Here is a 16,243-nt window from a genome sequence, read left to right on the forward strand (position 1 = left end):
GTCATCGTTTTCTGCAGTGAGCGGACCCAAAAGATGTATGTCATTTCTGAATTCTTCACTGTTTCTGAAATTTCTGGGAGTTAATTTACATCAATTTGAATGTCCTCAGAAAAATTAAGGGAATTGATGGTCTCATTGTGATACACTGGTACCGTAATATTGTTGCAGCATGGATCGTTATTTGCTAGGCTTTAAATAATAGAACCATAACTGGTTTAGAGCCCCTTGAAGTAGTTCACAGGCCAATATGAGCTGAATAAGCCTCAGTCAGCTGCATAATTTAGTAGCAGTCTAACAGGACTGTCCTGAGGATGAATGATCTAATCAAATAAACATGGCAGAAGAAAACACTTCTGGCTAATGAAATCCCAGATGGAAACTGGGAGAACTTGGGTCGGGGGAGAATGACTATTTGCCTAGTTTTTACTCTTCTCTATGATCTGCTGTAGGCACGGTTACAGACAGGCTACTGAGCTGGTGGTATAAGCTAGTACAGCTATACAGTTAGGTTCTTATATTCTAAATATTGCATGGATTTCTGGAAAGAGGAATAAGTACTTTCCTTATCTGTTGGACTAGGACAAGAAGTAATGGGCTTAAACTGCAGCAAGAAAGATTTAAATCAGATTTTCAAAAAGTTTACTAGCTGTTAGGATAAGTAGGATAATAAGCTGTTGGAATAAAGTGTGGTGTATCCATTATTGGAGCATTTAAAGCACCTCAGATAAATAACTGTCAGGAATGGTTTGGAGATAGCTAATTTCCCACTGGGTCAGAAAGACAGACCAGGTGATCTGTCATGATCCATTTCAGCTCTAAAAGTGACACTGTGTGACACTTCATACTCATTTAGGCTTGTGTGATTGGTTGCAATCCCTCTAATACAGCAAGGAACCTTCTGATATCACATTATTGTCAAGCCAGGAATCATCTACCACTTACTATAAAAAGGGCAGAACGAATTTTTCTCCCAGGCTGAGAACCTCTCAGCTAAAAAGAGGCAGTCCCCCTGGGTATTTATCACAAGAAACTGCAGCATAACTATTTAAAATTTTTAAAATCGGAACCTTAAACAAAAACATACACACATTTATTAATGAACTTAGAAACATTCCAAGGAGTATATATTTTGCTGTCAGACATGCACATGAAAAGATTCCCTGAAAGATATCTGTGAAAAGATAGGTAAGTTACCACCTATATTTAATTGGATAAGCAGAGAGCACAAAGCTACATGAACACTTGAAGTACATTTGAATGCTGCATATTTGATGCAAAGTGGAGAATGGAATGCTCCCCAGTGGAACAGTCTCTTGGGATGCTCTTATTTCAAGTCAAATCTCAGTGTGGATCACTTAAAAAATCAGTTCCGTAAAAAAAAGTTCAAGTTTGTGCATCTACATTTACTGTACTAATATTATTGAAAATGAATAAGGCATATAACTCACTATGCTGTTCTTGAGCTGTCTTTTTACTCAGTCTTATAACCACCCCTCATCTGTGCCTTGTTTTCTGTACAGACTGTGGTACCAGGTATTGATTGGCTATGATTAACATGATTAAAGAAGTATAACCTCTGTAACTGTGCCAAAATGAAAAATGTCTCACATTTATGAACATAAATAATTGAGTCTTTTAATATACTGTTGAGTACAAGTGATTGTCTAATTGGATAATTTTGAATAAATATATGAATATGAGTTGGGCCCTAGGCAGAGCAAACAGTTAGCCATGGTATGTATTAATTTATTACCAGAATTTAAATTTCAATTACCTATAAAAATGCCTTTAAGGAGCCAAATGCTCACTTACAAACCATTATCCTTTGTTTCCGCTTTTCTTACCCAGAACATAACTAGTTTCAAATGTATTACAATAGATGCTCAAGGCAGTAACTAAGAGTGATGTCCTCCAGAGTACTAGTACTGGCAGAGTACTACTATATCCATTAGCATGCCAGTCATTGCCATGCTGATCTTTTACGTATCTAACTTTGCAGTCTGATTCACTTTCTGCTACACTTTTATGGAAACACATACTGTACTTTATTGATATCTCATGTGTCATGCCAAGAATTAATAACAATGTGATGCCTGGACAGCTCATGGAGGTATACTGAACACTAACACACTAGAGGGCTATGTCAGGATTGCAAGACATTGTGACTGGAACGTTTCCAGGTGGTGAAAATCCAAAATAATTGGTTTTTAAGGGAGGGACGCGTGGAGGAGGTGGGGGAGGGATTTCTACTTCTGCTTTTTTCACATAATTATTTGTAAATTGCTTTAACTAAGTCACCTGGAGGATATCAATTCAAGGTAGATAATGAATTGAAAGTATTTAATTAATTAGTAGCTCCATTAAATATGCTATCCATTAGGTATTTTTAATATCCTTTCACTTACTCAGATGTAAATGAAGAGTAATTCTGTAAATGAAAAGTGATTCTATTGACAGTAGTGGAGTCAAATTGGTAGAGGTAAAGCAGCAAGCTCCAGATTAAGACATTGCTCTTTCACAGCTATTATTTAATAAAATTTCATAACAAATGTCATCCCAAATGGCATGTCTGCACCCTTTATGAAGTCAGTTACATTTATCGGCATAAGAAAAAGAATACATTTTCCTTAAAAGTTTTATGACAATAGTTTATACTTACTATGGTGCATTGCCTTCAATCCCATAATTATTGATATTGGTTGCTGCTGTAATCCCACATATAATGAAAGGAACTCCACCACTAATCAGGTAAAATCTGTTGAGAGATAATAACTGATATTTTAATTTGCCTGACTTGTAGTCCAATACTGCTATTTAAATAATTGTACCTTCTTGAAGTATTTTGAGTATGCAATGTTGCTGAAACATTAAACATGTCCCTAAAACCAGAAAAGCAAAGAATGAAGTATTGCCACAATAAACACTGTACTTCATGAAGCAAACAGCAGAAAGCTTAATATTTAATATTTATATGGACCCACTTTTAACAATCTCTTGACTTAGGTCTTTAGTAAATGTAGTTATTACTGCAGTCATATGAATGACTTTCATTCTTGTCTAATGAAAGAACCTACATCCCAAAGAAAGTTATTCCACTCACCTAGCTATTTATATTTAATAGTTATTAAATATGTAAGCATTATATTAAATATTAAAAATATTCAGACAAAGCAGCTGTATTCACTTTAACCTGAAAACGTTCCCAGGGAAATTCAGTGAAATCACAGAAACATTTTCCTAACTTCTGGATGACAAAAGAAACGAAGTTCAGTTAGGCAAAGAGAAAAGGGGCAGTCCACTTGGCAAAATGTTTTTTTTCTGCACAGAGGAGCAATCTGGAGAAATCAGGAGGATTAAATATCCCTTTGCATATACCACACTTTTCTTCACTCATTCTATACCCAGCCTTGCAAATGCATTAAAATGTGAGGGCCTCTAAGACTTCAGCAAGACCTCATAAATATCCAAGAAGAGTGTTAACCTAAGTGTTAATCTTGCTGTAAGGACTTGTATGCTAAGACTGAAAGCACATAGTTTCACACCCCTTTAACTGGTTAAATGCCATTGAACTACTTGGAAGCAGCAGTCATTCCAATGTATGATCATTAGGCTACATTAAAGTCCTAGGGGATGTTTCACTGAAGTTGGCATCCTGCGTAAATATCCAAAAAGAGTGTTAACCTAAGTGTTAATCTTGCTGTAAGGACTTGTATGCTAAGACTGAAAGCACATAGTTTCACACCCCTTTAACTGGTTAAATGCCATTGAACTACTTGGAAGCAGCAGTCATTCCAATGTATGATCATTAGGCTACATTAAAGTCCTAGGGGATGTTTCACTGAAGTTGGCATCCTGCATGCCTATAGTCCAAATTCAGCAAAATAAACCATCATCACATTTTCCATTTATATAAGCAAAACACAAAATTATGCATGGAGCACAGCACTTCCACCGCTGCGGTCTCTGAGGTGGAGAGCACCGGCCCCATTATATGTGAGGCTACAGCTGGAAGGAATGCTGCTCAGTGACCAAAAGGAAAATGTTCCACCACACCTAGAAGCTCAGCTGGTTCTCTGAACATCCTGACTCATTTCCAGGTTTAACCAATGCTCTCCTGTCAGTAGACAAAATTAGTTTCTTTTCAAGCCACTCTTCTGGTGCGGGAAACAGTATGAAGGGATACGGACGCTTCCCAATCACTGCTATTATGTTGTCCATCAGGACTAAGAGGAACCTGATAATGTGTGGGGGACATTCTGACCAGAATCTGGCCACTAGTTTTCTATAATTTGTTATAAATATTGGGAAATTTCACAGCTATTGCAAGGCAGGATTTTTACAGAAACAGAGTTATAGTAAGATTAAATAAAGCAGCATTTAAATCAAATCCAGAATTAGTGTTAGAATTTCTTAACCTCTTTTCCCCACTTCCTTCCAAAGCAGAAGCAGAGGCCAGGCCTTGGAAAATTTCATGTTAACATTTACAGTCAATCTTTGTCCTAATGGTCTAAGTTGTAAACAGAGCAGAGAAAATCATCCTCCACATTCATCAAAAAGCCCTTCAGATTTTATAACTTCAAAGTCATTAAGTATATATTTTTTTCTTCAAACTTGGCTTATTCTGTAGAGCCTAACAAATTCCAATGAATAAGCTGCCTCCTTACAAAATCCATTCATTCACTGCAGTTTAATGATTGTACATATCTTTTGACTTGAGCATGTTGAATAAGCTAGTTTAATAGCTTATTATTATTTTTAACAAAGACATAATCAATGACATTTTTGAAATTCAGAAAATGGCTAGGGTAAGCAATGAAGCATAGAAAAGTTAATCCCAGTTTATCTAAGAAATAGTAAGGAGCAGAAAAATAGGAATACAGAAGCAAGCATAGGAAACTGCACTTCAAACTCATCTGAAGTGATTACACCATAGAATTTACCTACAATGCAACCTATAATTTAATTTTTTGCAGTGCTGCCACTTTTTCCAGATTGGATACATACATTTAAATCATATCCTTATCTAAAGTCTCAGACAAGCCAGTATTTGGGTGTTAGATAATCTACTTCATATCTCACACTTTTCACACTTTCAGCAGGCTGCTGAACACTACAACAGTAGCATCAGATGTTCTGGAAGCACTTAGCTACACAGTGCTTCAGAAATGTGGCAAAATCTAGCCAAATTCCTGTCCTGGCTCATTGCTAAGAGAAAGAAAATACATTCTAGAAATGACGGAAGGTGAAGTCAAATGGTTTCAGTGTACCTGAGGTGCACTGTACCGATATCCAGCACAGCACACTGCCTGCCCTGTCTCACTGGAAAAAAAAAAAGTAAAATAGCAAATAGAAATGACAGTGTATACAAATAATTCTTCATTGGTGGATTCGGGATTCTTGAGGCGTGAAGGGAAAAGAAGGCTGCCAAATAGAAGAAAAGTCAGCAAAAGAGGAATGGGATTAAAACAGAACGAGCAGAAAATATAATCAAAGAAATGGAAGTTAAATCGTAAGAGCAGGAGTGCATATTCTTGCCCATATATTTGTGGATACCTTAAAGAGTACATAAAAAAGAAGAGACCACACTGGAAAGTCACCCAAGAGAAGAAACATTGTTCAAGAAGATCCATATACATGTTAGTTGTGAGGAAGTACACTTAAAATGAAGAAATTTAGACCAGTCTTTCCAAACATTAGTTTCCATGCAATCATTGGTTTTTATCAATTTCTTCTTTTTTCACCCAGATGAGATGATTAGGACAAATAATTTTGAAGAAAAAGCTGAAGTAGAAGTGATAGGGCATGAATAAAAACGGAAGAAAATGCAGCTAATAAATAGCTATGCTTCATACCTCTAGAAAACCTTTTATCTAAGAGAATCAAAGTGCTTCATAACATTAATTAATTTAGCCTTACAGCCCCCTGTGTGGTCGATAAACATTATTATCCCTGTTGTACAGATAAGAAAACAAGCAAGGAGAGATTAAGTGTTCAAGGTCACACAGAAAATCTGTTTCAGAACCAGGCTTCTTAATTCCCATCCTATGTTTAAACACAAGGCATCTCTCTGTTACTGTAAATGAAGGGATGGGCAAATCATGGCATCCAGGAGTTTGTATGCAAGCCTAAGAAACATGATTGCCTCTCTGTGAGTTCAAGCAGGAGCAAGAAGAATATAATCTTATCTGAAGGATCCCCTGGTTAGTGTGGTTCCCCCCCAGTATTCACTAAGCCTTGCCAATGACTATCTGCCTGTTACTCCCTACAAAGCCTGATTTGTGGAGGAGGAGCCTGCGCGCGCTATTCCCTGTGCAGCCCTAACGCTAACATCCACTGGTATTTCGTATAGCACTGCCGGGGCATGTACACAGAGCAGATTTTCCAGACCAGTTAAAGTGGTCCGAGTGTAAGGGTTGTAACTGGAGAGATGCTGGGTTCTGCTGCTTTTGCTGCTGCAGCCAACTTTCGGTGTCTTTCAGCCATACAAGAGCAAAAGTAAGGGGCGATGCTCCTGTCCAGTAATGCTCATTCACAGAACAATATAATAAAGCAGTACCGGAAGGATTGTAGATTGAGCAAGTACATGCTTTCCAACCATCTTCCCCCCCCCACCCCCAGTATATTTTCTTATTTTGAAAATAATGATCAATCTTCTTCCTACACTGTTTGCCTAACATACATATACTACTTCCTCTCATGACTATCTTTTGGTTTTAAAGCTTTAAAGGTCTATATCCTTTGGTTCAGTAACCAGCTTTTGTCTTCCAATTACCTTTCCTACTTCTGAGTTAATTTTTAATTTTTCTCATTAAGCCAGTGGACTGTCTGCTCTTCACAAAAGAATGTGCAGTAACTCAGGACCCAGAGCCAATTTCATCTACTTGTGTTAACTCTTCTACCATTCAAGAATGCAAACGGTGATACTCAGGCTACCAGTAATGAAACTCTGTAGGCAGCAGTAAGAAGACAGAAGAACCCTGCTCTGACAGATGTGACTGTTATGATGGAGCCAGCTAACACAGAGGGTTTGGCTGTAGTCAAGATAGCCATGCATGCAAATCTTTAAAGAGTGGGAAACCACAGGGAGGAAATTAAAACTTCTTTCAACTAAAATTTTATCTTGACAAGCAGTTAATTTATATAAAATTTTAAAATTGTTTTACAGGGAAAACTGTAAACTATCTGTGGGATGATTTGGGGCTTTGAAGCAATTGCCAAGCTGTTGCTTCAATAGCCCTTGGTAAGAGTTTTTAAAATTTGTACATTGTTGTTGCTGGCCACCCAGGGATGTCCTGATGATTCCTAGCAGGCTTTCACATCAGCATACCTTTATTTACTGAAGCTCATTCTATCACATCTTCACTAATATTGTTATCCAAGCTAATTAGATTAAAGCTAGCCTGGTAGGCCTCAGCCTGCTGCACTCACACCTCTTAGCTGCAGCGTAGGCAACACCTACGGCCTGAAAACCAGGCTATGCAGACACGCTCAAATGATGTGCAGTAATTTGCGGAGGGAGGAATCATACTCATTGAACGTTAGAGGGAACCCCTAAGTTCCTGCTGCAGCTGCCCGAGACCAGCAAGTACAATATTTTTTATTACATGCACTGACATAAACACAAAAAACCCCCAACAGAGCAGCAGACACTGCTTGAGGTGATGTCCCTCTGTTGACATCATGGCTTACTGTTTTCCAGCTTCCTTTCAGCAAGAACTCCTCCTGTAAGGCAAACCCTACCACAAAATACTGGGAGCTACATAGCCAATCTGATAGAAGCAGGATAATGTCAGCAAGAATGACTGCAATAGCCTGCAGACAGCATCCATTCTGCTAACTTAACATACAGAATAGTCTCTAAGTTTATTTCCACAAATATTACTCAGTAAGTCAGCAAGTTAAAGGAGAGTTCTACCCAGTGATGAATTTCTTGCTTGAGCGTCTGGCTATTCTCTAGCCCAAAATTGTCTCCAGATAAGAACCTTGACTCTGGAATGAATTCTTCCAAAAAGGAACAGACCTTGGCTTTGTGGGTGTAATGCAAGACTGATTTAAAGTTTTTTTCTGCAGGGGTTGGCAGAATGGCGATGTATCAGGAAGTGATTTAATAGCTTCAAATAGTGTTTATTGCAGACATTACTTGATTAAAATGTATGTATATTTAAAAGTATTCCTCTTTGCCTGCACAAGTCTAAAAAGGTACATGTTAGATATATAAAAATACCAGTGAAACATTGATTTCTTTCCTTTTCCTCAGTACAAAAAAAGATTCATCTATTTAGCTCTACTCCCTTCTAGGGCACAGTTCATACAGGAAGAAATGTCAATCTATTAGCCACTTGCAAAATAAACATGAAAATAAAAGGAGTCACAGCAAGATGACTTTCCCTTTTATTTTTCCTTGAGCTGGGATTTGATTTTAACATCTTTGTGAAAATAATCCATATAGAAAATGGTCATTAACTTCTGAGCTAACCAGATGCCACAGTTCAAGTACCCGGCAGGCAGGCAGGCAGATAAGTAGCTGCTCTGCAGAAAGCTGAATTTATGAGCCTGATTTTCAAATTATTCTTCCTGAATTTTTCATGCATCACATCATTTCATGGTCCTTTTCCTGGGAAGTTTGATAAAATAAAAAGAAGACTTTGTAGAAATGATGGGATTTTGAAAATGTATTTTCATTTAAGAAAAAAAAATTGTCATTTTGAATCCTATTCCTAGATAGTCTTGACTTATGAACATATTTACAAATACCGCGTTAGTTTTGCTTCGTGGCCTTGCTGAAGAGAAATAGCATATATTTCTTAAGTGCTTTTTCCCTGTCTGCGAAGTAGAATATAAATATGGAGAATAAACTCAAAAAAAAAAAGAAAGAGAATACACTTAAAAAAAAAAAGAAAAACAATCTACTAATAATGCTAAAATAAACTTTAATATTACAAGTCAAACTCTAAAAGGTAAATAAAATCAGAATTAAGAGTTGTGTGAAAACTCTATTTAGCACCTTTATGTGGCAATATTGTTAATCTTTTTAACTGCCGGTTTACAGTCCATTTTTTTCCATAAGGCATTTCACTCATTCAGGAATGAGTGGAAGGAAGGAACAAAGATCACTGGACAGGTAGGTATTCATTTTTATCTATATCCCTTCTTTCTATATCTTATTGCAAATTAAGAGCTTCACAAACATCACTTACTTAATCTTCATAATGTCCTTGTAAGAATATGTATTATAATCTCCATTTAGAGCCAGAAACTAAATACACAGAGAGATGAATGACAAAACAATTAAGAAAAGTCTCTGCAGATTTGTTTGTTCAGCGTTAAGATGTCCAGGCCTCCACTTGACAAAACTAGGCTCTAACTTTTTATTAGAATTGGCCATGACATAGGAGTTTCAATACTTTGCTGGGTCTGCCCTTAGAGACTGATAATATGGGAACCTGGACAATAAAGTGGGAGAATCAGAAGATGTGAAACCTCACATCAAATGGCTTCAGAAACACTTGTCTCTCTCACACGAGCCCATTGCACTAGATATTCATACTAAGCTTCTCTTCCTTTCCATCTATGTCAGATAACGTCTCATGCGCTGCCATTTAGGTAGTGTGAGAGTTTAGGCCCTGCTAGTGGAGGAAGCCAAGAGGATGTGCTGAAGCTATTTCTGTTCAACTTCTTTGGTTAACACCCTTCATGGCTAGTGTAGCCAGTATGTCTACTTCGGTATTTTGCAGATGAAAAGGAATTTACAGACTGGCAGTACAGTTGCAGTTTACTTTACCATGACCCTGTAAGACAGTCTGAGCCAGCAGAGAGGACAGAGAAACAACAATGCATATACCAAAAAAAATAGAAAAAAGAATTCAAGAACCCAAAAAAATGTTTAGAGAAAATTCAGAAGAGAAAGGAGTTTCATTTACATAGAGATAACTGTATTGTCTGTTGGTGAGCTAGACCAACTTGAAGAGCCACTGTATCTAAGAAGCAAGAGAGACCTTGCCTTTTTTTTTTTTTTCTATTTTATTGGACAATGCCTTGGGGACTGTTGGAAATCAAAGAGAGAGGTGCTTCTTACAGTGCATTCCATGCTGCAGTATAGCTCTACTGACTTCTACTTCTGCTCAGGCTAAATGAATAAATAACTTAAGTCAGAGTAAGGAGGTACTCATGCTGAATGTACTTCTGAAGGAAAGAAGTACGTAAAATATTAAGCAGCATGTAGAAAGAAAATATATTTATTAGCACTTCTTAAAGAATCTATTTATATTTTTAAAAGTTTAAAAAGAGCATGGATCTCGTAGAGAGAAAACTGTTTATGTTAATGCTTGGATAGAAATAATAGGAGGAGAAATAATACTCATGCTTTGCGTATTTTCTATTTGCACAATCATTCACACAATTCAAATGCCAGGCATTTGAATACTGTGGCATACAGCTGTTAGCTGAAATTATTTTGCAGTTCCAGCCTACTGAATCAAACACAACTGCTTCACCGAGCGTTGCAGTACACCTTTAGAAAGCCAATTACCATCAAGATGTCCTTCTGCCTTTCAAAGGGGAGGAAAGAACCATTAACCTATCCACCCTCATCAAGACAAGAAATTCTGATAACAGCCTATCTATGACAATGCCATTTTATATAATATGAAAGTGAAATGAAAAGTAAAGCATGCAAAGATAGTGATAATAAGTGCTGTACCCTTATATTGTCATGTAGTTAATACTCGATTCATGTTATATTAGTATCGATGTTTTATGACTGTCAGTAGAATCACCTTGAATTTTAAATAGAAAATACGGGTTTCTTTGGTTTTACTTGATGCAATATTTCATTAAGCCTGCCAAAGGAACCAAATGAAACAACTAGCAGGAGGAAATATATTTTAATTTGGATCAACTGCGAAAGTCACTGACAGGGGGTTCTGGTCTATGTTCTCCTATGACTAAATTTTGAAATAGTATTTTTTAAAAGGAATTTATTTCAATCCCATATTTTACTATGGCGGTAACTAATACAGCTCCCTGAATGCCACTGTGTTTTATGCATTGTTGAGTTTGACACTTGCTTTGTAGGCAACATTTTTTTGGTCAAGAACGCTTTTTCTTCTGCAGTAATTTTTTAAAAAATTTCAAACAGACCAGTCAAGTCCTTGTTTTGTAATTTTTATATCACCTGAATATATACTATTTTCAGCTTTCACAGGAAAAGAACATTTGGAGAGTTTATTCAGAGGTTATTTATTCACTACTTGGTATATTTTTCTTTTAAGGTATGAAATCTATTTTTGTATTAAAAAGAGAAATTCTGAGACCTTATTTTTTATTGTGAGCTGTATTGCCAAGTTCGAGCTGAATAATTTCGATTGCATGAGTTTCACAGGTAATACGTGAAACTGACCATTTTCTAGAGAACAATAGTCTTAGCTTTATTTTCTGTTAAGTTCTTCCACTTTACATGCACAAAATGATTCAGAAGATATTCATGACCAAGCAATCAATGTCATGAAGATAGGGACTTTACTGGTAGACCCAGGTGGCTTGTTCTTAGATTTGCTCAGCTGAGCATTCAAGACAGATATGTGCAAACAGACAATGAAAAGAGAATACAGGAACTCCTGGGAAATATCTCTAGGGAGGACACATTAATTCTCTTCTCCTAAATTCATGTCTTCTTTTCCTTTTTCTCTTATATAAATCAATGATCTTATATGAAGGGCAAAATTTTTGCCCACAGTGCCAGAGGGAGCTGAAATTGTTTAGAAGAAAGAAAAATAGAAGAAATACTTCAGAGATGTCAATTTCCATAAAAACTACATTGTTAATTCACACATGTTTTTGCAAGCCTTGTATCTTGTGATGCAATATTAAGCTCCTGTTCCAGAGGGCAGGTGATAAAGAATGTCAGCTTTCTCTACTGAACTTTTATGCGGGCACAGAAACAACTGAAACCTGATTTCCTACAGATTTTGTCTTACGATTGTCTTTGGTGTCTAAAAAGGTACAAGGTCCTCTTGAGATCTTTCGCATAGTTAGGCCATCTCTCTATCATTTCAGCCTTCCCTTATTTTGAGATATTTATCTTTGTCATTCATCTGTCCATCTAGTCAAGTGAAACTTACAGGAGCTTAATGATCTCTACCCATTTCAGGTTGATTAGCCAGTTATTAGACAGGGAAAGTCTCAACAACAGTCACATCCCTAAACAAACTGTTTCTTTAAGTGGATCATAATATAAATAAGAATAAATTTCCATTTTTCCATTACAGATAATTATAAGCAAAATGTGAGAAATGTGAACTTTAATGGTTCAAAAACTAGCAGACAAACAGGAATCTTAAACTCCCTGTTTTCAAAAAATATCCTGTTTTTTACACTAATACCACAATTTTTACTTTAGTTTACTGATTCTTAAATGATGAATGTTGGCATTACTACTTACAGAGAGAAAACAGTAGCAAGAACGCACAGCTCCAACAAACTAAAAAGCATTTTTACCTCTTCTGCTGGCCCTGAAACTTTTCAAGCATCTTATAAAGCCTGTTTGATTGATACAGGCCATTAAAATAATGTGTTTAGGAAATGTAATGGTGCCCATGAAATCTGCCGTTTCGTCAAAAAAAAAAAATTGCCTTTCTTCAATGAAAATGAAAATTACAGCTTCACACATAATTGTATGTAAAACTGCTGAATGCATCAGCTGGTTTCTGTCACATAACAGTGATTGGTTGGTTACTGTTATACAGAGTACTCTCAGAAATACTTCAAGATGATACATGTTCTGGCCACCGTGTAACATGCATATTTTTAATATTTAATAGATTCATGTTTAATATATTCATATGTCATAAAGTGCTTTGTTATGAAGTTTACAGAACAATGGTAAATTTCATCTCTTTACCTAGATTTGTTCAGCACATCCTATGCATATTCTTAAATGATACCCACCCACAATACTCAAGACATATTTATACTGTCTGTGTATAGATAATATATGGAGGTAGCTCTATTAGAGTTTAAATATTAAAACTTCAAAGCATTCTTATTACTGTTTCGGATTTGACCAGTAAGGTAATAAACCCCCCATCTTTAAAATATTGTTAAGGGTTAGGTGCTACATCACCAAAATTAAACACAGTGTTTCAGGCTTCTGCCTCTCTGGTTTTACAATTATGTGTTAATCACAATTTACTTCTACCTTCCATTTATTTAGGTAATTGGGTTTATTTTCAACTGCATGTATCTAAAATCTAATCACACAGCTAGAGCAAGATATAACCTCAGGCAAAGTGAGAGAACAAACAGTCTTATTTAAGACATGAAGAAACCACACACTAAATAAAAATAATATCATTTTGATTATTAAATCATCTTGGTCGATGAGAAGTATTCAGTCACAAACCCAGAGGGCCATTTAAAATTGAAAAGCATTTACGCAGAAGATCCATGGAAACCACAAAACCCTTTCTGTTGAATCTTTCCAGCTATGAAGCTTTTTAGAGAAAAGATGAAACAGTTTCCTGAAAGGAATTGTTTCTGATGTGAAAAGCATACAAGCAGGTTTTGAATTCCTCTAAAGTCCATATTCAGTGCACGGTAAAGGATGGGACTCTGTGCTTTATTTTGGTTCCCATTTTAACATTTTTCAATTAATTTTTTTGAATAGCTCTAATATTTTTAAGGTTTGCCACAGGTCATGAGTTAAAGAGGGGGCATCCCTGAAAGTTAAGAAAAATTGGTACCTCAAATATCAAGGACATGATTTTCAATCATACAGAATACTGCTTTCAGTCATAAAGAAAACCATAGAGAAACACTTTCAGGTGAAGTCAGTGCAAGGTACAGGCGTTAACATCCTAAAACACACCCTAGATGACTAGACATATCGATTCTGAAGGCACTACATTTTTGCTTTATTTACCAAGACTGCACTGTGAAAAACCTAAAAAAGTATTCTGTGTCTGTAAAAGATGTCTGTATAAGTTAAACATGGGGCTTTTTCTTTTTTTGTATTTCTACCCTTATAGTGTCTTTGTTCACAAATACTTGCTGAGGTATATCAGCAAGTATATCTCAGTACTTATACGGAGCAGCAGAACAGAATAGAGTGCCTGCCTCATGAATTAACTTGCACTCCACAAAGGCTAGAGTTACTGAAAATTTATGCACCAGAAATTTAAAATGGGAAGCTGCAAAATATAGCTCAGGTAAAAAACCCAAACAATCAAGATGAAACATTTCCATTTTTTTCCCAACCAGAAATTCTTCTGAATATCTATTACCTAATCACTTCTAAATATTGACTTTAATTTCCTTTTCAGAATAAAAAGACATATCAAAAATGTTGGCATCTCCCATGAATGATAATACAGTTTTTCAGCTGGCCACATTTGGAACATGTATATATAGTATATGCAACCACCTCAACGGACTCATACAGAAAGAAAACATTAGAACTCCAAAACCTATTAATTTGATTAATTGTGAATAACTACTGTCCTTGACTTGGTAATTAGATGGTATTCCAACATTTTTTAAAGCACATTTTATTACTTCCTGTATTTTTCACTTAGGAATCCTTAGTAATGACAGCTTCATTTTCATGTCTTTCAACATTGTAGTATATTCCTCAGTTTGCTATTTGAAAGAAAGCTGCATTTCCTTTTCTTCATGGCTTAAGTATTATCTGGACCAAGTAATTTTAAACCCATGTAACAATGATTAAGGTATTCAGATATTTTTCTAGAACAATAACAACAACCTTCACATAATTGAATACATCACGTTTTTGTTAGGGCATAACAAAGTTCCCTACCTTCTTAATGCTACACACATTGACTCAGTGTACACTGACCAATGTGAGCAAAAAACTACTATGCATAACAACACACCCCGAGGCAAGAAATAATTTAAAGTTTACTTTCCTATAGCGAACTATTATACCAAGTGAACCTGCTACTTTAAGTGATAGTGAGAGGAAACCATCTGTGAATACTCAATAATCAGGTGCCTGGACTCTCTTCTGTGATGGGGAAGACAGATTCTTTTTGCTTGAATTAGACGATTAAGGGTCAGCCATCACACCTGAGTGCTGTGAGCACTGGATATTCAGTATTCTGGTATTAGCACAAACGGTGCTAATTTCCTTATGAGGTAGAGATACTTTCAGTTTGCAGGGATGGAAAATCACTTCAGTCACAACTCTATTTTATTCTTATTTCTGCAGTTTTTTAGAAATTTGTTAAACTTCTGGAAAGGCTGAAAGAGTCGGGTCTAGAGAATCAGAGTCCTCATGGACTGTGGCAGAATGAGGCAGCCACCACATGATGAGTTTCATTTGCTGTCCCTTATATTCTCTCATCAATAGTTTAGATATACTATGTGCAATTTGATGAGAATTACTTGTGTTTATAAACACGATATTTATATATTTTACATTATGTAGCTATGAATTTTAACTTTAACTTTTTAACTGAATTTTAATTTTAATTTTTAGGATGTACATCCTAAATTTACATTATATACCTATGAATTTTAATGATGTTCTGTTAAACTGATGGGGTTTTTTTCACAGGATTAAGAGTGGGGTTTTTGTGCTTTATTTCAGACTAGGTTACAGCCTCACATTTAATGTTTGTGGTCCAATCAAGACGAAAGCTAAAAGGAAACAGAACTAGGATGGGAGGAAGAAATAGGGTCCTTGGAGATTTTCAAAACTTGACTGGATGAGGCCCTGAGCTAACTTTTAAGTTGGATCTGCTTTGAGCGGAAAGTTAAACTAGATGACTTACAGATGTTTCTTCCAAACTTATTATTTTTATGATTCTATGATTAACTTATTATTCATTGTAATCTTTTCAATCTTACGAGGGTCCATCCATACTAGCTGTCAATGCTGAGAGAAGGGCTCTTTAGACCTACTGCTCTTCTAGTTTATATCACTCTGTAAATTGAAACATATGCACTACTCAGAGTAGACTGATTCACAGGTGAGTGAACACAGCTTGAAAATTCCTATAATTAGAAGGCTATGTGCCTAGAGCCAGACGGAGTTCTTCAGAAGAGTACAGTGCATTATTAAAATGTAACTGAGATGGGACAGGATTGAGGTCAGAAAAAGACCCCACTTCACATCCCATCAACAATGCCTACAGCTGTGACTGTAGCCAAGAGTAGTTGCAACAAAAATTTATGCTATGTATAAATTCTATTATTGTATCAGAGAAGTTGTGCATCCATGACTTAT

General features: G+C 36.1%; 1 protein-coding gene across 1 annotated transcript in view; it reads right to left on the reverse strand.

The window, feature by feature from the left end:
* Positions 1–16,243, reverse strand: part of LOC103897676 (adhesion G protein-coupled receptor A3) — a 251,679-nt gene that overhangs the window by 4,545 nt on the left and 230,891 nt on the right. The window contains exon 18 of the mRNA XM_009277787.2: positions 2,660–2,755. Coding sequence (XP_009276062.2) covers positions 2,660–2,755 — 96 coding nt within the window. The remainder of the gene's footprint in view (positions 1–2,659; positions 2,756–16,243) is intronic.

Source organism: Aptenodytes forsteri, unplaced genomic scaffold (genome assembly GCF_000699145.1).
Source record: "Aptenodytes forsteri isolate BGI_AS27 unplaced genomic scaffold, ASM69914v1 Scaffold15, whole genome shotgun sequence".
Lineage (NCBI taxonomy): Eukaryota > Metazoa > Chordata > Aves > Sphenisciformes > Spheniscidae > Aptenodytes > Aptenodytes forsteri.